Genomic DNA, 22,658 nt, shown 5'->3' on the forward strand with positions numbered 1-22,658 from the left:
CACTAAGATATGTGCTTACAGTTGTTGATTAAATGTTTTTAGGTACATCAGATGATCGCGGGAATGCGAAGACTTGATTGTACACATTCGTCTCTCATTTTGCGTTTCCCGTATATTTTGACACTCTATTATTTTGGGATGACTATATTTGACATTTATGTTGATGTGGGTTTTATGAACAATGTTTTATCTAAATTAAAATGAAAATTTTGGTTTGAAAATTTTGATGTTACAGCATAACTGACATTCTTGATAAATAATTTTAACATTCTTGAAATAATAAAAGACATTCTTGGAGAATAAGACCTAAAATATTAAAGGTTCATACCTAACAAGTTTTAAGAATAATTTAACATTCTTGAAAATATAAAAGACATTCTTGAATAATAAGACATGAAATAAAAAAACGCAAATTACAAGTACTAAATCTGACATTTTCATAGGAATGAACATAGTTTACAATTGCAAATATGACATTCTCGTGAAAATGAACTTAAATTAGAAGTGCACATATGAAGATCTCAAGAGAATGAAAGAATAAAAGGGAAAAAAACATAAATTACATGTATAAATTTGAAACTCTTATGACAAATGCACAAAAATTACAAAAGAAATATAATATTCTCATGGGAATGATAAAAATGGACAAATATAATTTAATAGGGGCTCAATTTTCATGATTAACAGTTATTCTTCCCATCTGTAAGTCTGGGAAAAAATTGATGTATAGAGGATTAATTAAATCCTTTGCAGGTATGCTCTTTTCTTCCCTTCGAATATTTATAGATTAACCTTGTTTCACCCATTTGTTATGTGTGTGTTTGTATTTATCTTGTTCATCCCCTCAATCAATTATAGGGTCGAGTAAAAAGATGACGAACAGCTTTCAGTTCTCCCCAGTCGATTATTGTTTCATAAAAGAAAATCCAGTAACACAAGGTTCTTTGTTATAATTAGAAGATTTTATAGAAAAGAGTCAGAAGTGACAATTTTATGAAAGATGGGTTTGAATAGGAGAATTGACTAAATTAAGTGAGCATGACCATTTTTGTCATGGAATATGGTAGGAATGACCATTTTTGAAAAATTCTTATATAGAGATTAGGAGAAAATTGTGACTATTTTGTCAAATTTAAAATTTAGTGGTTTTTGTGAGAGAGGAACTTATAAGACCCATTAGTCGCCTATTTTCCCTTACATTCTCTCACAAAAACGACTTGGAGCTTTGAGAATATAAGAATATAATATGATCTTGTTTGTTATGTGTGTAGTAATGGTATTTGTTTGCATTCATGAAACTTTTTTTGAGATATTTATTATTATGAAAAAATCTATGCATAGTCTTTGAAATGGTTTTGGAGCATCTTATATGTGCATTCATAATAGGATTGGGTTGACTTAAATGGAGACATGACATTTGGGATTCCTTATTTTGTGGAATATCCAACTATAGGGTCATGAGCAAGATTTTAGAAAGCCCTCATGTGTACAAGTGAGGTTCGTTACCCTTTATGTGGCATTGTGTGATGGTTCGCATTGCCTAGCTTGTAAATGGACAAAAGTTGAGGGTTTGTGTTTTGTGCTCACTACTTATGAATCTGATTTTGGATGCCATAATTATTTTAGAGTTTGGGCTTATGAGATTGACTTCGGTTGGAATAGATGCATAGACATTATTATTAGTAGTAGTATTATTTGTTTGTAGAACTATCTCATGTTGTTTTTTGTTATGTTTTTTTGACAAATATTGAAGGTGGTGCTTTGTGTATACTTCTCATGAGTTCATAAATTCTTTGGTTTATTGGAAGATTAAACATTTAATTTGAGTTTATTTTTTATTACTCCTTACGTTTTGGCTTATTGAAAGATTAAACGTTTTATTTGAGATTTTGGGTCATTTAACCATTTGCTTTGGATTATGGAATTATTAATTTTTTTTGTTATAGATTATGAGTTATTAAACCTTTGATGTTGGATTTTAGAACATTTACATATTTAGTTTTGAGTGATGCCTTATTAAACTCTTGGATTGTTTTGGATATTATGTCATTGATTTTGAACATGGGTTCATATACCCATATAGGTTTTGGATACTTGAGTCGTAAGCACTCTACGTATTGGTTTATTAAGTCTTATGGTATTTTGTTGGTTTTATATTGATTTCGAATGTTTGACTTGTATGTAATGATTGTCATTACTATTTACTCAAAAAGAATTAACCTCGGGTATTCTTACTAGACATTTTCATTGTTTAACTCATTTTTACTTGTGCTTGGATTTAAGACTTAGAAGTTTATTAGAAGGTAATGATGTCCTTTTAGAATGCCACAGGTTATATGGTAAAGATTTGAACTATGTTATGATATTAGTTTGGATATTATCTCGCTTTTTTAAAAAATCACTTTATTTTGTAACTTTTGGGACCTAATTCTTCATTATTATCTTTTTCCGCACATTTTGTTTCAAAACCTTTTTCAACTAAAACTAAACGGTTTATAATCATTTTTATAACTTCTCGAGCGATGAGTATTTCAGTTAAAGGCGCGCTTAGAATGAAAGGTGTAGATTCATATTTATACGTAAGAAATCTTTGAAAAATCTCTATATTAAAGGTTCATTATAAAAAAACCAAAACCAAAACAATAATTAAATTATCTCGTGTATTTTTAGATCTGAAACTTAACATAACTAATTAAATTATCTCGTGTATAACTCTACACATGGAGATGCCCACTTATATAATTTCTAATATGACTTTTCAGCCCACTTATATAATTTCTAATATGACTTTTCTTCTAGCTGATTATTCATTGGTGAAATATAGTTTTTTTTATTGATTATTGAATATATATCGGTCAATATATGTTTTTGTATATCCAACTTATTCTTCTTTAATTATATTATATTTTATCTTTTTAGTTATATTTTAATTTTAAATATTTTTTATTTTTATTAATTAGATACTTCTGTTAAATAGTTGATGAAATTTCATTTATGAAATAGAATTTTTATGATGAGTATATTATGTTTTTTTATTTTATAATTATAACATAACACTTTTATTGTATTTTGTGTATATAAATAAAGTAACAACACGTGCGTATTACTATAATGTAACAATTTTTTCATATTTTTATAAATCAATGTAACAAAAGTCTCGTAATGAAATTTAATTTGTCTTTAAAAATGGCTAATTAAATGGGGTGTCATAGATAGATGGATGAAAATAAATTAGTTAAATTTATAAAAATAAAAATAAACAGTATAAGAAAAAATTAACTATTAAAAATGTCATTTAGCTAGAGATTAAAATTAATATTGAAGTTAAAATAATTTTAAATAATATAACTGATATCATAGGTGATATCATAGGTCAACCAATGAGAATATTTTTATTTACATATCTTCATCCTTAAAAATATCATTTCAATTTAAACAATTACAAAATTAACATGCACGTAAAAAAAGTTTTTATAAAAGAAACATTTTTTTAAAATAAGTTATTATTAAAAAAAACGTTTTTATAAAATAAGTTATTATTAAAAAATATTAGTTCTATTTCACCAAAAGAGTATCAAAATATCTATCTTTTGTTCTTTTTTCTTTTTAGTTGTTGTAATCATCCCTTGTTTTTTATTACTGTTTACTATTTTTACGCAAACAAACGGCCAAAACCTGGAACTTGGGTCAAATTCGGGTGGTTCAAGGGTGGAAAGTGACTATACAACGACTCTCTCCGCCACCCCCACTCGCTTTAAATAAACAATTCCTTTTGCATTTCGAATTCATTTCCCCTAAAACCAAAACCAACCACCATCTCTGCATTTCTGATTTCTTCTTCACTTTCGATCCATAACCATGAACTCCAATCACTTGCTTCTCGAAGAACCGATACGTATGGCCTCGATTCTCGAGCCATCCAGACCTGTAAGTTTGTTTCGTTGTTTTCCGATTCTAACTTTTTTGTAATTACTTTGTTAAACTCGTGATCTTCGTTCGCAGAGTTATTTTCCCTCAATGACGAAGATCGTTGGTACTCTCGGACCGAAATCGAGATCTGTGGAGGTTATTTCCCGATGTCTCATGGCCGGAATGTCTGGTAATTTTCTTCTGCTTTCTCAGTTTCTCGTACCGAAGCATGGATCTGGTGTTCACAGTCTAAGTGTAGTAGGATAATACACATGACTAAAAACTGATAAAAAATTGATTGTTGAGTGAGCGTTTGGTTAATTGTTTATTTATTTTTTATTTTTTTAGAGAAGATAGTGACAGTTTTCAACACGGCAACCGATATTCAATTTAGAAAAAATTGACCTTAATTTTCGCTTGCTCAAATTCGCATAAAATTGTTTATCTTAATTCTCTTTTACTCGGAATATTTCTGATTCTGAATATGGAAAGTTACTTTTGCGAATTGTATGTTGAAATTTCACCCTACTTCGAGTTAAATCTGACATAATTCTTCTCCCCAGATTGTCTTAAATACTGTTAGATTTACTTACAGTTTCATCATAAATTTAAACAACTGCTTTGTGGACACTGATTCGCCCTCTTTTGAGTTTTTTTTTTTTTTTTTTGTGACATTTATTACTTTTCTGCCTGTAGTGGCACGATTTGATTTTACATGGGGTGATGCTGAGTTTCACCAGGAAACACTGGAAAACCTAAAAATCGCTATCAAAAAAACGAAGAAGCTGTGTGCTGTAAGCTTCATTACCAGTTCACCTGATGAATCATACTTACATTATCTTTATAAGCATAAATATATCAGAGACTAATGAATTCATGTTCTTTCCTAAATAACCAGGTTATGTTAGATACAACTGGCCCAGAGCTCCTTGTTGTCAACAAAAGTGATCAACCTATACCACTTGAAGCAGATTCCTTTGTTGTTCTAACACCCGATCAAGAGAAAGAAGCATCTTCAAATCTTTTGCCAATCAATTTCAGTGGACTAGCTAAGGTAATACTTTGTTATATAGGTTTAATAACAAATAATAAATACTCAAAGCTATTTTCCATTGTGATATGAATCTAATTTTAAGTAACCTTTGATATATACAGGCAGTAAAAAGTGGTGACACCATTTTCCTTGGCCAATACTTGTTTACAGGAAGTGAAACAACATCTGTTTGGCTTGAGGTAAATCACCATTAAAAATAGCCACATATAATATTTCATATACAAAACTTAGTGCTTTCTATATGCAAAAGTTATATAAATCCACGCGTTAATTCACTATCCCTTTGTTTCCTAATTAGAAATTTCCTTATGCAATGCAGGTTTCAGAGGTGAAAGGTGATGATGTTGTGTGTCTGATAAAGAACTCTGCTGTTCTTGCTGGGACATTGTACACTTTACATGTCTCTCAAGTTCACATTGATCTACCCACACTGAATGATAAAGATAAGGAGGTAAACTAAATCATCTCAAATATATTCAATATGGTTATCCTTCAAATTACATGGCTCTTATAAATTTTGATTAACTGTAGGTTATCAGCACATGGGGAGTTAAAAACAACGTTGACTTCCTCTCTTTGTCACACACACGCAGTGGTCAAGATATTCGACAAGTATGCGTTACATTTACATTTTATTTTATTTGTAAATTGCATGTGATTGTTTCCACTTTTTCCATATTTGATTCATGATTCTCTTTTTATGTTAAAGGCTCGCGAATATCTTTCTAAATTAGGTGACCTAAGTCAAACTCAGATTTTCGCAAAGATTGAAAACGTAGAGGTGAGAGATGCTTATTTGATATTAACATGTCAAGAATGAAGGTATTAACTTTTTGAAACTGTGTAACATATACTGCAGGGACTAGTAAATTTTGATGAAATCCTTCAAGAAGCAGATGGGATTATTCTTGCTAGAGGAAATTTGGGGATTGACCTTCCACCAGAGAAGGTCGGCTTTATATAAAGTAAAAAAATAAAAAAACCAAATTTATGAAAACTAAGTTGGTAGCTTACAAGATTTTATGAACAGGTGTTTTTGTTTCAAAAAGCAGCTGTTTACAAATGCAACATGGCTGGGAAACCTGCGGTTGTTACCCGAGTTGTGGATAGCATGACTGATAATTTAAGGCCTACTCGTGCTGAGGCCACTGATGTTGCCAATGCTGTTTTAGATGGTAAATATAAATAACTAAATATCCAACTGAATTGTTTATAAAGGAAGGAATGACATGATGTTTATGTTTGTGAAATTTGTTAGGTGCTGATGCAATCCTTCTAGGTGCAGAGACAATGAGGGGGTTGTACCCTGTTGAAAGTATCTCTATTGTTGGTAAAATTTGTGGTGAGGTATTGATTTCTTCCATTAATGTTTGTTTTTTAAAAAAATTATGTTTTGATATTGTAATATTATTTATTGTATGGTAATGGTATGCAGTCTGAGAAAGTGTACAATCAAGATTCGTATTTCAAGAAAACTGTTAAATACGTTGGCGAACCAATGAGCCACATGGAATCCATTGCTTCCTCTGCGGTACTCAATTTCAACTTTCACTTTCAAGAATCATATAATAGTATCCTTTTAAATCATGAATTAAAGATAATAATTTAACTTGTGGGGTGGTCTATTTTAGGTGCGTGCTGCCATCAAGGTGAAAGCATCCGTTATCATTTGCTTCACGTCGTCTGGACGAGCTGCAAGGTGTGTGTGTGTGTGTGTGTGTGTGAGAGAGAGAGAGAGAGAGGGGATTGGACATAACAGAACGGGTTGTATTGTGTTTAGCGTGCATTGGAGTGGGCTGATGTGAATGGGACAGATTTGCAGAATTTTATCCTACCCTAGAAAGTAGTACATGTAGGAAAGGAAAAGGATCCGCTCTCTATATTTTTTTTTCTGTGTGTGCAAAAAGACATAAATGCATGCCCTCTTGGTTGAAATGAATATATGGATGATGTTTTGTATCTCCTAAATTGAATGAAAAATGCAGGTTAATTGCCAAGTACAGACCTACTATGCCTGTGCTATCTGTTGTTATTCCAAGGTTGAAGACAAATCAACTTCGTTGGACATTTACTGGTGCTTTTGAGGTAACTAACTAAGTAATCATATTATCTACTCTTCTACTAAATCAAACTATATTGTTGTTCAAGGCAACTAATCCTGTGGGTTTTTTGGTAATTTTATTATAGGCAAGGCAATCGCTCATCATTAGAGGTCTTTTCCCAATGCTTGCAGATCCACGACACCCTGTAAGTTCACTAACAACTCAACTCTTTTCTTAATAACCACTAACACTTACTCTGCTTAACAAAACTCCATTTTAAAAATAACTTGAATCAATGTAGGCGGAAGGCACAAGTGCAACAAATGAGACGGTTTTGAAAGTGGCTCTGGATCATGGAAGGAACATTGGTGTGATAAAGTCTCATGATCGTGTTGTTGTTTGCCAGAAAGTTGGTGATGATTCTGTTGTCAAGATCCTTGAGCTTGAAGATTAGTAATATTAATAGTAGCCATAGCCAGCCAACTTTCGATTTCAGCAAGTTTTTTTTTTTTTTCTTTTTTTATCAAGTGTAAATGGCGGCAGAGCTTGAGATCAAGTTCTTTTTGTGCCACCACAAAATTAGCCTAGCCTCCTTTTTATTTATGTATTGAATTCTGATTTCATTAGTGACTTTATTCAGTTTATGTTTTGCAGTTCATGACATATCTTCAATAGTTTTCCCATAATTACAAAAAACCTGAAGTACTTTAATCTTTAATCATTTAGCATCTATACTTCTACGTAAATGAAAGAAGACATGACCGGAAAAATCATACTTGGTTGAAAACAAGTGTAATGGTTAACGGTGCATAAAAAAATCATAATCATATGTTTTAAACACAAAAACAAGTGTAATGGTAAACACTTCATAAAAAAAATTATATGATCAGATATGTACATAACTTATACAGGTTTGGTAGTGATTGTAGGAAACAATTTTTATTAAATCATCAGAGCATATAAGTTCAGAAAAATAGTTTTTTATATAATTCTTAAGATCGGCTACAACAATAATGATCTCGCAAAGGAACAAAATAAATCATTTGTATTCTATGCCACAACACAAACGCAACAAAAAAATTGATCAATTTAAAAACATTAAAAAAAAATAAACAAAAATGGGGGAAATTCAGACCAAATTTGGGCAAAGCCCTCAACTTTAATAACGGGTGATTCTCCCTCTGAAAACTACGATAGAATTGAGGCTTTTCCCTAATTTTAAGATCTAAACATGAACAGGAAACCTACCTTTACAGGACAACGATTATGAACACGTGACACCCAACAGAGACGCTCGATTAAATTCCTTGGTAACTAAAAAGTAAACAAAAAGTCACCGAAAAAAACAAACGAGAGCAAAATCGAGGAAAAAATGAACAATGTGAGCAAATTATGGCAAAATACGCGAATTTAAAGAATGTGACAACGAAAGCAAAATTATTAAACTTAATTCATTATATCATTTATAACCGGATCATTACAAACTTTTGCTACTTCTGCGATTCGGTTTTTTACGTTAAGACGCCACTTTAAACCTAAATTTACGACGCATAGAGTACCAAACCCTAACGTCTACGACTCTAAGAGCTAGTAAACTTAGTTACAGCCTTAGTACCTTCAGACACGGCATGTTTGGCCAATTCACCAGGAAGAACAAGTCTCACAGCAGTCTGAATTTCCCTTGAAGTAATAGTTGGCTTCTTGTTGTAACGAGCGAGCCTTGACGACTCCTGAGCAAGCTTCTCAAAGATATCATTGATGAACGAGTTCATTATCCCCATAGCTTTGCTTGAGATTCCGATATCGGGATGAACCTGCTTCAGAACCTTGAAGATGTAGATCTTGTAGGTCTCCACCGACTTCTTGTTCCTCTTCTTCTTCTTATCAGTCGAGGAGGCGTCCTTCGGAAGCTTCTTCTCGGCTCTGGGCTTCTTCTCTGCTGGAGCTTTCTCCGCTGCCGGCTTCTTCTCCGCTGGCTTCTTCTCCGCCTTTGGTGCCATTGCGATCGGTGGTGTTTGGTTTTTCGTTTGATAGATCTGTAAAATGAGAAAGGGTTGTGTGCTGATGGAAAGATTGATTGATTGGGGGTTATTATATATAGGGTAGAAGTCGCGTTGTGGTTGGTTGAAGTAGTTTGACGCGGATCGTGATTTTGGACCGTAGATTATTTGGGATGTTTATCGAACGGTGAAGACTGGAGTCGTGTGGAAGTCTTGAAGTTTGAGGTTGGATTTTGCTAATCTGACAGCGGGTTTTTTTTTCCGCATTAAAAAGGTTTTGGAGGTGTGCTAATAAAGAGAGGACGATGGTAAGTGGTATAACATAAATGTTTGAAATTTTTGTAATATTAGGTTAGGTTCAATATATTATTTCATAAATAGAAAACTACAAAATATATTTTTAGATAAATAGGTTTCAGATAAATAGATTCTTATGAGGTTAAATTGTTTATATATTTTCTCAACAAAGAGCTTAAGGAGATTGATGAATCAACCGCTACTCCCGAACAGATTGTTGAATACAAGGCCCATGAGTGGGACGCGACCAAAGTGTCGTGCATTATGATTGCTACCATGACTACTGAGCTTCATAAGTCCTATGAGGACTTTTGGCCTTACGAAATGCCCTAAACCCCCCCCCCCCCCCTCCCCATGCACACTAAAGTTGTAGCTAGCCGATTTTGATATCTTAAACCTCTCACTCGAGTTCATTCTCTTGTTCTTGGTTTGTTATAAGACATTTGTGGCATCACAGTTGAGGTGCTAGGCTCCTAAAGGTCAAAGACAAGCAAGCTACTACACAAGGTAATCATTTAACTGTTTTTATGATTGAAATGTTACCTTGCATGCTAGTTTAGGCTTTATGCTTTGGAAAAACAATGTTGCATGTATAATTAGAAAAAACTTAGATCCAAAGCATTAGGGTTTTATGTGCACCATAGGAATGTTAGAGTACATAAAACCCATCAAGAACATCATAGTGCGGAAAATATTGGTGTGATGCGCTACAGTCATGTCGGCTCATCTCCCTTCGAAAAAGAAGTACCTGAAACCAAAACTGTAAACCGTAAGCACGAAGCTTAGTAAGTTACCCCCATCATACCACATACCAAATAATCACACAACGTCTATCATATCTGGGTGTTGGCCTCCCTTTTCGGTCTCTTTCAACTGATAGCTGCCTAGCATATCTGGGTGTTGGCCTACCCCTTCGGTCTCTTTCAACCGGTAACTGCCTAGCATATCTCAGTGCTGGCCTACCCCTTCGGTCTCTTTCAACCGGTAAACGGGGACTATTTCACGTCTACCACTACCGTATAATACCTTAGCATATACATATAAATCATATATTTTGTGTATGCATGGCTTATGTGATATATGTAGCTTTTATAGTTAATATGATATGTTGAATGTGTGTGGGGTATGCTTTGGGGAACTCACTAAGCATTAGCTTACAGTTTGTGGATTTGTTTCAGGTACATCCGAGCCTAAGGGCAAGGGCAAGGGCAAGGTTTGATGGCGTGGCGTGCACTCTCTCAGACGTTTTTATGGGACACTTTGATGTTTTGAAATAAAATTGTAATTGATATGAATTTTGAAAACAACTGTAACTGGGATTTCATGGTTTGTGGAAAGTATTTTGGGTAATTAAAATTGAAAATTTTATTTTGAGAAATTAGGTCATTACAATTATCATAACAACACTTAGTCAAAATCCATAACACTCCTTAGGGTAAAATGACTATTTTACCCTTGGGTCTAATTTGGACCATATCCAAAGCCCAATTCCATTTTATCTTTCCAAACCCACTAATGGCCCACTAAAGGCCCACTAATGGCCTAATTTTCTAAATTGGGCCCAACTCCTCAAAATGGGCCTTATCGAAAACCCAATAAATCCTTAGCCCAAAATAAGTAATTTTGAGTGGCTCATTATGGCCCAAAAGGCTCAATCCTTTAAATCTCAGTTCTAGGCCCAAAGACCCTACTTCACAGTGGGCCATAAGGCCCAACCATCCAGGCCCAAAATTCTAAGGCCCAAAAACCCATGTTCGCCACTCTGCATGTGTATGTGCGACGTACCTGGCACGTACGTCTGGCGTACGCTGCCCTTGACCAAACGCGGGAAGTTGACCCAGTACGCGCGGCGTACCAGTGTGTACTCTCGGTGTACTGGCCGACTCCCTTGGGACTTCATTTATGACTTAATCCATTAAGTCCCTACGTCCAAAATATAGATCCAGGTCCTTTAAGACATCCTAATCCATAAAGCCACAAACTTTATGTCTTTGCATGCATGGATGGGGGTCAAAACATGATTTTAGTCCTTAAACAAACTTTGTGACCATCAAACACTTGCATGGTTGTGGCTTAACCATCAATGTCCGATTTTTATGACCCTAAATGCTTCCAAGAGCTCAAAAGGACAGCTCTTATGGTCCGTAACTATCAACATACAATAAACCCCAACAATGGAGTCAAAATGACCCAAAAAACACCCCAACATTATAACTAAGCATGCAATGGTCAAGTTTGAAGCTTGATACCTCAAATGAGTCAGAAATGGTGCTAATCCCCTGGATCTACAAGTTCTCTCTAACTTCTTACTCCTTCTTCAAACTTCTTTCTCTTCCAAAACTCCAAAACAACGTCAAAATGCTCTCAAATGGCTTCCAAATCACAAGAACACGCAAATAGGGGTTAGGGTTTTCATGGGGGCTGTTTAAAGGTAAGAGGGAGGCTAGACTAAGGGAATAAGGTCCTTTATATAGGGATTAAACCCTAAATTTTAAGGTTTTAGGAGTTGCATGTGTACGCTGCGCGTACCCTGTGGTACGTTGGGCGTACGTGCATGGCTTCCGCGTTCCAGTCTCTTGAGTACGCTGAGCGTACATGGAAAGGTACGCCCCGTGTACGGTGCTTCCTCATCCCAATCACAAGGGCCCGAAGGTCTAAGCCCAAACCTTTTTAAAACTATTAACCTTATATAAATATGAATAGTACCTTATAAATCTCGGACGTTACAAAACTAGGGAACTAAAAAAAAAGTCTAGAAAATTTGGTTTTCGAAATTGTTTTCAAGAGTAACCAAGGAAGGATGGGATGTGTACGATCAGCTGGAGCAAGAAAGTATACCCTAAGTTACCCCACTATTATTTGATATGATGTTTTATGATAGAACAACATACTAGTGATAGGCTAGGGGTCTTCGGGAATTGAATGATATAATTGCTTGATGTATGATGCCTGATAGCCTAGGGTTACTTCCTGTATGAAATTGACTTCAATATTGTAGTTGTTTAGTGTATGCATCATATGTGTACATAACTAAAAATTTATAGCACGAGAATGTTTTGTTTAGCCTTATTTCATGTTTCTTGTTTGGTTGTGGGCTTAGGGTAGAATCAAGTATTCGACTGTCTATAGGGTCTAGTGTTATGTATGATTAGCATACGCGAGTGTTGCAGGGTTGGTGGAAGTTTCATGGATGAGTATATGTGTGAGCAGCCATCCAGACGAGGAATGTTTAGCCACTCACAAAAGAGTGAGGATAGGATGTATGCGTATCTTAATTGTTATATTTGTGTTAGGCGGTTACGAGGATCCTTGAGGCAAATACAGGTAGGTGTGGAAGGTAGTATGGGCCCGTACTACTAAACGCATAGGACCTGTACGCGTAACAAGGAAGTCATAAACCCCAAGGGTTTAGTCTCGTCTCGTGATTGTAGCAATGTGTACTGTGGAATTCCTGATATATTCTGGTTTATTTTTAGTATGGTATTTACGAGAGGATCTAGTTCCGGGTCTGGAGCGAGTGGTCAGGTAAGGCCATGGTTGACTGATGATCAAATTCGGGAGATCATTGCCACTGAGGTGGCTGCTGCTGTCTGGAGGTCTATGCTAGATACGTTTGATCTATCAAGACCGACATGATTGAGTTATTTGATGATCGGTACGTTGCTCTTTCTGATGTTTCCGTTGTTGCAAGATCACTGTCGTTTCTGCTGCAGGGTTTCGAGGGGAGAGAGCTTCCAGTATCGGGACTTCGACAATACGAAGCCGCCAGAGTTTGATAGGGTTTGGGACCCAATTGTAGCGATGAGGTGGCTATCTGATGTGGAGGGTTGTTTCTTCACATGCTCTTGCCCTGCTGACCAAAAGGTCAAATGCGCCCTGAACCTTCTCAGGTTGGGGGCGAAGGATTGGTGAAGATTGGTGACTAGTGCTTGCACTCTTGAGTAAAGAGTTGCGGTTACTTGGGAGAAGTTCTCGAAGATGTTTCGTGTAAGGTACGTTCCCTTGATAGAGAGGGAGAGGTTGTTGGATAAGGTGTCTAAGTCCATAACTATTTATGGTATGTACTTGACCCGATTGGCATGGTCCATTTGGGTTGCATGGCATCATGACACTTGGATAGACAAAATGAGAAAGGACACTTATGGTTTATTAATATATTATAAGTTCTAATATATTAATAATATTATTTAATTAGTATTGATCAATAATTAATTTGGAATTAATTTTGTGATAAAAAATAGACTAATTAAATATATGGGGTTATTTGTGTAAATCATCCATTCTTATATAGTGGGCTAATGATCCATGGTTTATTGAATTGGGCTAAAACCCATAGGGTGCTCCATGGATGGTCCATGGAGGTTAAAACCCATGGATCATGGAGGAAATGAAAAGCCATGTCAATTAGGGTTTACATGGTGTCACAACTGACAATTTTAGCTAGGAAATTCTATTCCTGTGTAACCATTCAACTATTGTCAAACTTATATTATAAGTAAATATCAGTCAATGCTCAGTTAGATTCATCAACTATATTCATCAAAGAGTCTGACGCCCTAAGATCCATGGTTTAAGTCCATATTGGGCTAGGAGTTCCTTATTGGGCCTAATGGACCAATAAGCACCCAATTCAACTTTATTGGATTTAGAAGCCCTAATTGGACCCTAACTGGACCCAATTTACAACTTTAAAACAATTTGGACCATTTGGGCCTAGAATGATTCATTCTAACCCTAATGGGCCTTATTGGGCCATAACTAATCCAATTAACCCTAGTGAGCCATAAGCCATTCTTGTATTCAAATTGGGCCGTGAATGCTTCCAAGGGCCCAATGGGCCGAAAAATTATATGCTTAGGATCCAATTATCCTAGCTAAGGTGAATGGGCCCAAACTACTCTATCCTTTCTTCTTGGCCCAAAATCTCGGCCCATGTTTTAAAAATAAAAAAAAGAGAAAATAAGAGATTAAGGGAGGGTTGACTTTGGGAGGTGCCACCTCATTTTTATCTAGAGGGTAACTAGGCCTTAAACCACCATGTATCCATAATAGTCACTTCATCACTCTCTCCCCTCTCCTCTTCTACTATCGGCCGAAGGAAACCACACACACACACATCAAACTCTCTCACAACACTCTCAAGAATCATTCTACTACTTCCATCAAAATCTCGAAATTTACTTGTGTTTCAAGAAGGTTTTCACAAGATAATCATCACTTCTTGGTAAGTTTTTACACATCCAAGTTTTACAACTTCATTCTCTTGTTAGATCACTCTTTTAAGCAAAGTTATTGGTGATTTTGCTTCTTAGAACTTCTTAAGTTCGAAATCTAGTCAAGAAAGCTTGCTAGGACCAAAATCTTCTTCATTTCTTCTTCAAAACCAAAACATCAAAGCAAAGGTGAGTTCATACCCCCTTGTTTTCGGTTTTTACATGTTTTGGGGGAGAATACAAGTAAAATGTGTAGATCTATGTGTTATATGCATGTTTTGTGTGAATCCTTAGTTTATTTGGTAAAAATGTGTTAGATCTTAGTGAATCTCGAAATTTTAAGCATTATGTAATCAAGATCTAAGAACTACAACACTATATATATCATATTATCAAGCCAAAGGTGAACACATGTTTAAGATGCAAAAGAATTCAACAAAAACCTTGTTAAAGGCCAAAATTGTCAAGAAAACAAAAGATAAGGGTAGAAAGTGAAAATTCTGTTTTCAAAAGGGCCAAACATGCCCTACATGTATAAAAAGGTATTTTTATGCTAAACATGCTTTTAAAGGGGTCAAAATTGCAAATTTAAGCTTATTGGGTCAAACCTTTGGGCCTCACGGCCTATGGGCCCAATTTGCGAAAAAAATGAGGTTTTGAGGTGTAAAAATGTTATTTGGCCAAAGTTTGAGTCATAAATGTAAATAAACCAAGTTTAGAGGTGAAAATGTCATTTATTTTCAAATTGGATCAAAAATGTAAAGTTTTCCAAAATTGGGCCGAAAATGTAAATTTTTACAAACAAGGGACCGAAAATGTAATTTTCTGCGAAACAGAGTGTTTAATGTGAAATTATAACATTTTGGGTCAAAACTGTAAATTTACAGACTTTTGGGACAAAATTGCAAACTTTTATAAATTATGGACTAAAGTGTCATTTTTACAAACTTTGGGCCTTAATTAAAGATTTGAGTATTATTGGCCAAAAATGTCATTTTTACAAAATGAAAGCTTTTATCATCAATCTATTAAGCCTCGAACTAAAACAAACAATCGAATCAAACAAACGAACGAAATACGTCAAAAGCTATTTATTGGGCCCAAATATTCACATTTCTTGGCCATTGGGCCCTTAGGGCCAATTGAATGTGTGAAATGACCCCAATGTGTTCCATGACATGTTTATTGGGTCTTGTGGCCCACTTACATGTTAATTTGGGCCTAAGTTATGGACTACATGTTTATTGGGCTTTTGTGGCCCATTTACATGCCTATTGGGCCTAAATTACCCTTTTACATGTGATTGGGCCTTTGTAGCCTGGTTACACACTAATAGGGCTTGGAATGGAAATTTCATGTGTTAGTAAGCCGTAACGATACCCTTATGTAATCATAAAACTCCGTAAATGTATTCAAGTACCTTTCGAATACAAAAGCATCTCACAAATACGTAAACATTAAACATAATACAAAAAGAGGTTAAGAATCTAGTGAGACTTGTCGGTTGGCACCACTGAGTGTACAATCGTAGCTTGTAGTTATAATCAGAGTTTCCTGGTAGGAAAGCGGGAGTTTGTGTATAGATCTATACGGGGTGACCCCCCCACGCCTTAGTTGCTCGCTACAGCTAGACTAGGCCAGTCTAGGGCGACAACATCCTTAGTCAAGACCGGCATTTGGAAAAATACCAAGACGGGCGACCTAGTCATTATCATGCATGGTTATAACGGCTTATATAGGGATTCAATACCTAAAGTAAACTTTCGAAGATAAATTATTTGATCGTGTCAATACAAAATAACTTATACAACGATATAAACATTTAGACATTGTTATAAAACAAAAAATATCGGATTTTCTGGGGGAAATTATTCATATACACTTATCACTTATTCACAATACAATGAAACTAAACTACTCTTCTATAAACTATAACTATGAAATTCACACATGCATTTATACTTGATTTTCACAATATTTTCAGACAGTTTACAGAAAATATCGGATTTTCTGGGTTTATATGAAATATACAAAGACTTTTACACAAACATACTTATGAACTCACCAACATTATATATGTTGACCGTTTTCAAAATAACTTGTATTCTCAGGTAATCGTTAAGCTGGAAGATATGCAAATGTGTATGGTTTCGTTTTATGTAACAACACTTATCGTACTCTTAACAATCAAAACTTATGTATTATAACAATGTACTTGATGTAAACAATGCCAGTTGTAATATGTAATGTTGGTGATGGATGTGTTATGCTTCATGTATATTCATTGTGATGATTATTCAATTGTTAGTCACACGAGCCCCCGGACGTTTCCGCCGTCTGGTTCGGGGGTGTGACACATGGTGTAACCCTACTTGTGACACAACTATAAAAGGACCCCATGGGCTACCAAAATCGGCACTAAGTGTAGAACAAGAGGGCTAGCCGATTTTGAGTGTTTGTGTACTTATCTCAAAGTTATTCCAAGAGTTGTGGTGTTGTGTGAAACACTTGAGGCGTCACATTTGGGGTGTTAGGCTCACAAAGTTCTCAAGGAATCCAAGCAACAAGAAAAGTATGTTCTTCTACTAGCTTTTATGTTTCAAGTTCCCCATGCCATGCTAATTAGGTTAAGAACCTTGGAAAAATCAAATTTGCATGTATCTTAGTAAAACATAGATCCAAGGTTTCTAGGGTTGCATGTACACTTTAGGAGTGTTAGAATGCTCAAAACCCTTCAGTGGTATCAGAGCCTAAGCTTGTTTTCTTGATACTTGATGCAAATTGTTGAAGAAAATCGAAAAATATGCATTCTGCCGAGTGAACTCGCCGAGTCCATGGGGGTACTCGACGAGTCCATGCATAAATTCATCCCACTCGTTGAGTAGGTTCATGCACTCGACGAGTATGAGGCCCAGAGTGCAGTCTTTCGAGTTTTGCAACTGGAAATGGAATAGAATCATTACCCTATACTGTTTTGGGCTTATAAAACCTATTTTTGATGTGGTAATGATTATGCTAATTCATTTACAATGGTTATTATCAAAATTTCAAGTTTTATATGTGTTTATATGATTCTTGAAATTATTGATAGGAATGTTCATACACTTATGAGTTTGGTAGATCATAGGAATTATTTGCAAAATTGTTTGTTAGTTAATTCTTGATCATTATGTGTTTTAATGGAATCCATAATTTGTCCTCGAGTTATGGATTACCAAAAGTCTTTATTTTAAAGTCCATTAAAGAGCACATAGGTTACATAAAATGAGGAGTCTTCATTTTAATAAACCATTAACTCATAAGTTATGAAGTTGAAAAGTTTTGAATAGTTACAAAACTTGCCCTCAAGTTTTGGAACATGTAAAGTAATTTTAGAAAACTTTAGTTCCAACCCCTAGAGTTTTAAAAGTTAAAATTCAACCCTTATACTTTATAGTATTATAAGTTAATAATATATATATGTATAAGATCAAGTCGTTTTACCGTTAGTAGGCCTCATTCACGAAGTCGGTCTATAAGGGGGGTATAAGGTTGTTGCCTATAAAGTGGCAGCTTAATGGGTGTCCACTCTCACCCACCGCTTCCTTGACTGGTGGAGGGTCGTTAGCCGAACGGGTAGGACAATAACTTTAATTCTCATTAAAAGTATAATGATTATTATAAAGTAACTAAATGTTTCATAAATTCCCAATCTTAGTTACTTTAGGAAAATGTGAATTTGGTGCTAAACCATAAAATTACACTTTGCACCTTGCTTAAGTCGTTAGTGGATCGTGTGTGGTTAACCGGCACACTAACTTGGATTTAACAAGGTTGGCAAAGGGTGGATTAAGGTTTATCATAGATCGGTGGAGCGCGTGTGGTTAACCGACACATCGATTAGGTGATAACCATTAAGAGTACCAAGTAATTTGCATGGTTATTCACACCTTGTTTTGTGATCCTCGGCATCCCAGTCACAAAACTTGAAGGGCACATTCGAGATTAAAACATGCCATTGAAAAGTTCAATGAATCTCAAAATAATCTAGGAGTTTCAAAACCAATTAAAACCTAATAATACATTTCGTTTTTCATGGTGGAAATTGGTGAATCGTCATTCACCTACCTTCAAATATTTTATAGCTTGGATTACGACATCCCTCTTCTAAGTTATAAAATATTGTGTTGGGTCCTAGCCTTAATATTACATTTGGGTGTCTTATTAAGGACTATCTTTATATCTAATCTAAACTTGTCTTTCTTCTTTTTCAGATGTCTTCCAACAATGTTGCTTCTGGCTTAAACCCTACCGACTCCTTATCTTTCATGAACCTTTGTGGGAGAGTCATCTTTGATGGGACTAATTTCAATGATTCGATTAGTAACATAAGGATGGTCACTCTCTATGAGGACAAGGAATATGTCCTCGACAAGGAGCTGAAGGATCTTGATGAGTCTACTGCTGCTCCCGAGGAGATCGCTGACTTTAGGGCACATGAGAGAGATGCTACCAAAGTGGCATGTATCATGTTGGCCACTATGTCAGTCGAGCGCCAAAAGTCCTATGAGGACTTTTATCCTTTTGAGATGCACCAGGATCTGATGGAAAGATACCATCAGAGTGCTCGTCAAGAGCGATATGAAATAATCTCCTCCATGATAACAACCCAAATGAAAGATGGTGAACCCATTACGGGCCACATGCAGAAAATGCAAAGGTTTGTGGACCGTCTGATGAAGTTGAATGTGAACTTCCCCCAGGAGTTGGCAATTGACATCATATTGCACTCCTTACCTTCTTGTTATGATTAATTTCGAATGACCTATCATATGAACAAGGAGGAGGTCACACTCAGCAAACTTCAAGGACTTTTGAAGACCGCCGAAAGTGGTCTTAAAGGTAAATCAGTTGTTACTACTTCTACTCCTACCACCGCCCCTGTTATGGCTATCGAGCAAGGTAAAGGGAAGAAGAGGAAGAGCCCTTCGAAGGGTACCAAGGGACAGTCTCTTGATGGCTCCTCTTCAAATAGAACCAAAAGTGGTTTTGTCACTCTTTCTGCCAACCCTAAAGAGGCTGAATGCTTCTGTTGCCATGAAAAGGTGCACTGGAAGCGAAACAGCCCAAAGTGCTTGCAAGATGTTAAGGATGGGAAAGTGAAACCCAACCATGCAGGTATTTACACTATATTGTCTAATAACTCACCATATTCTAATTCTTGGGTCCTTGATACAGGTTGTGGTGTTCACATATGTTCTGATTTACAGGGACTAAGAAAAAGTGAGAATGTGGAGCATGGGAAGATAAACTTGATCATGGGGAATAGGAAAGTTACACCTGTCACCAAGATTGGAGTTTATTCTTTGTTGCTAAGTAGTGGGTTAACATTAGATTTGAATAAATGTTGTTATTCGTCTGAAATGGAGAGAAATATTATTTCCTTTCATGGTTTGTACAAACAAGGGTTTACTTTTTCATTTGATAATGAATGTGGTGGTATTAATGCTTTTTATAATAATGTTCTTTATTTTAAAGCATTACCTTGTGATGGTGTATATGAAACTGTGTCGGTTGTAGATAACTTAGGAAATAATGTGTTGTGTATTGATTCTTCCACTAGTTTGGATAAAGCATCATTATGGCATTGTCGTCTTGGACATGTTAGCAAGAAACACATAGGCCAACTCCAAACGGATGGAGTATTGGAGTCATTTGACCTAAAGTCAGATGATAGTTGTGAATCTTGTTTACTTGGAAAAATGACAAAGTCACCCTTCACTGGTACCTGTGCTAGGGGTGAAGGTTTGTTGGATCTTGTACACACAAATGTGTGTGGACCCTTCAGAACCGCCACAAGGGATGCTAATCGCTTCTTTGTGACTTTTACTGATGATTATAGTAGATATGGTTATGTCAACTTAATAAAGCATAAGTCAGAAACCTTTCAAAAGTTCAAAGAGTTTAAACAGGAAGTGGAGAATCAGCTGGGCAGGAACATTAAGATGCTTCGATCCGATCGAGGTGGTGAGTATCTTAGTACAGAGTTCCTTGACTATCTTAAGGAATGTGGGATTGTCTCACAATTGACACCTCCCGGAACACCACAGCTTAATGGTGTGGCTGAGAGGTGTAATCGAACCTTGTTGGACATGGTTCGTTCCATGATGAGTCAAGCTTCGCTACCAATCTCATTTTGGGGGTATGCCTTAGAGTCTGCCGCCCATATCCTTAATATAGCCCATACCAAAAAGGTTGCCAAAACACCTCACGAGATGTGGACTGGGAAAGTTCCCAATTTGGACCATATCAAGATTTGGGGCTGCGAGGCTTTCGTGAGGCGCGAGACTCACAATAAGCTTGAACCTCAGAGTGAGCGGTGTATTTTCATCAGCTACCCATATAAATCATTTGGTTACTTCTTCTATAGACCGAGTGATAATGTGGTCTTTGTGGCAAGGAGATGAGTCTTTCGCGAGAGAGAGTTCACAAGCCAAGGAGACAGTGGGAGGCAAATTGACCTTGAAGAAATTCAAGAGTCAAGTGGTGAAGGAACCTCAAACCCGAGCAATCAACCCGATGAGGAAACTCCTGTTGATCCAACTGACGAGTCTGTACCTCTGAGGCGTTCCACGAGGGTTAGGAATACACCTGAGTATTACTATGGTTTCCATATAACTGCGGAAGGTGATACACTCATCAGTGATAGTACACTGGTAAGTTTGGATGAACCTAACAGCTACACGGAAGCCATGGCAGGCCCCGAGTCTGCTAAATGGAAAGAGGCTATGGACAACGAGATACAGTCCATGTATGACAATCAAGTTTGGAACTTGGTTGACAATGTACCAGGTCGTAAGACAGTCGGGTGAAAATGGATCTTCAAGAAGAAGACCGACATGGATGGGAATGTACACACTTATAAGGCGCGACTGGTTGTAAAGGGCTTTTTTCAAACTCCGGGAGTTGGCTATGATGAGACCTTTTCACCAGTAGCGAATATTAAGTCTATTAGGGTTATGCTAGCCATTGTTGCATTTCATGACTATGAAATATGGCAAATGGATGTCAAAACCGCTTTACTTAATGGAAAGTTGGCTGGGGATGTTTACAGGAGTCAGCCAGAGGGTTTTGTCAGCGTAAAGTACCCTAATAGAGTGTGTAAGCTTGAGAAATCCATTTATGGATTGAAACAAGCACCTCGCAGATGGAATCTTTGTTTCGATGAGAAAGTCAAAGAGTTTGGCTTTTCGAGGAGCGAAGATGAGTCATGTGTATATGTCAATGCTAGTGGGAGTATAGTTAGCTTTTTGGTATTGTATGTGGATGACATACTACTCATAGGAAATGACATCCCAACTCTGCAGGAGGTGAAGTCCTGGCTTGGGAAGTGTTTTGCTATGAAGGACCTTGGAGAATCTGCCTATATCCTAGGGATAAGGATTTTGAGAGACAAGAGTAAAAGACTAATTGGACTTAGTCAGAGTACCTACTTGGATAAGGTGTTGAATAGATTCAGCATGCAGGATTCCAAGACAGGAGAGTTACCGATCCAGAGTAACGTCAGACTGAGTAAGACTCAGAGCCCGAGTACAGAGGCTGAGATAGCTGAGATGAGTCGAGTACCGTATGCTTCCGTAGTAGGCTCGATCATGTATGCTATGACTTGTACTCGTCCTGATGTGGCCTTTGCTTTGAGCAACCCTGGCAAGGCTCACTGGACTGCGGTAAAGAACATTCTCAAGTACCTGCGGAGGACTAAGGACTGGGTCCTTACCCTCGGTGGGAGTGATGACTTGAGAGTAGTAGGGTATAGTGATGCTAGCTTCCAGACTGATAGGGATAATTTCCGCTATCGGTCAGGCTGGGTCTTTACCTTAAACGGAGGAGCAATTACTTGGAAAAGTTCCAAGCAGGAGTCAGTGGCTGATTCAACTTGCGAATCAGAGTATATAGCAGCAAGCGAGGCAGCAAAGGAGGCGATATGGCTAAAGAACTTCATTGGAGATCTTGGAGTAGTACCAGCTATAAAGGAGCCTATGGAGATTTTCCGTGATAGTGAAAGTGCAGTTGCCTTAGCTAAGGAACCAAGGGATCACGGGAGATCCAGACATCGATAGAAAATACCATTTCATTAGACATCGAATAGAAGAAGGACTCCTCG

At 36.5% G+C, this 22,658-nt stretch overlaps 2 protein-coding genes across 2 annotated transcripts; one reads left to right on the forward strand and one right to left on the reverse strand.

Moving 5' to 3' along the window:
* Positions 1-3,733: 3,733 nt before the first annotated feature.
* On the forward strand, positions 3,734-7,663 carry LOC145136912 (pyruvate kinase 1, cytosolic-like). The gene is made up of 16 exons (XM_079071016.1): positions 3,734-3,927; positions 4,003-4,099; positions 4,606-4,703; positions 4,808-4,963; positions 5,065-5,142; positions 5,283-5,414; positions 5,495-5,575; positions 5,673-5,744; positions 5,823-5,912; positions 5,994-6,138; positions 6,222-6,310; positions 6,399-6,494; positions 6,595-6,662; positions 6,949-7,048; positions 7,151-7,210; positions 7,307-7,663. Exons 1-16 carry the CDS (start codon positions 3,859-3,861, stop codon positions 7,457-7,459), a joined length of 1,584 nt encoding a protein of 527 aa, XP_078927142.1. The 5' UTR covers positions 3,734-3,858; the 3' UTR covers positions 7,460-7,663.
* Positions 7,664-8,442: 779 nt separating this feature from the next.
* On the reverse strand, positions 8,443-9,085 carry LOC145137316 (histone H2B.3-like). The gene has a single exon (XM_079071466.1). It carries the CDS (start codon positions 9,003-9,005, stop codon positions 8,586-8,588), a length of 420 nt encoding a protein of 139 aa, XP_078927592.1. The 5' UTR covers positions 9,006-9,085; the 3' UTR covers positions 8,443-8,585.
* Between the last annotated feature and the right edge of the window lie 13,573 nt (positions 9,086-22,658).

The sequence above is a fragment of the Lactuca virosa genome, chromosome 9, assembly GCF_052849685.1.
Source record: "Lactuca virosa cultivar CGN04683 chromosome 9, Lactuca_virosa_CGN04683_v6, whole genome shotgun sequence".
Lineage (NCBI taxonomy): Eukaryota > Viridiplantae > Streptophyta > Magnoliopsida > Asterales > Asteraceae > Lactuca > Lactuca virosa.

What these genes read in the sequence shown, in the direction of transcription:
- LOC145136912 (XM_079071016.1), top strand. Translation starts at nt 3,859, where the DNA reads ATGAACTCCAATCACTTGCTTCTCGAAGAACCGATACGTATGGCCTCG. An exon ending in CAACATCTGTTTGGCTTGAG is followed by an intron (nt 5,143 to 5,282) that starts GTAAATCACCAT and finishes TATGCAATGCAG; the next exon opens with GTTTCAGAGGTGAAAGGTGA. An exon ending in GTGGTCAAGATATTCGACAA is followed by an intron (nt 5,576 to 5,672) that starts GTATGCGTTACA and finishes TTTATGTTAAAG; the next exon opens with GCTCGCGAATATCTTTCTAA.
- LOC145137316 (XM_079071466.1), bottom strand. Translation starts at nt 9,005, where the DNA reads ATGGCACCAAAGGCGGAGAAGAAGCCAGCGGAGAAGAAGCCGGCAGCG.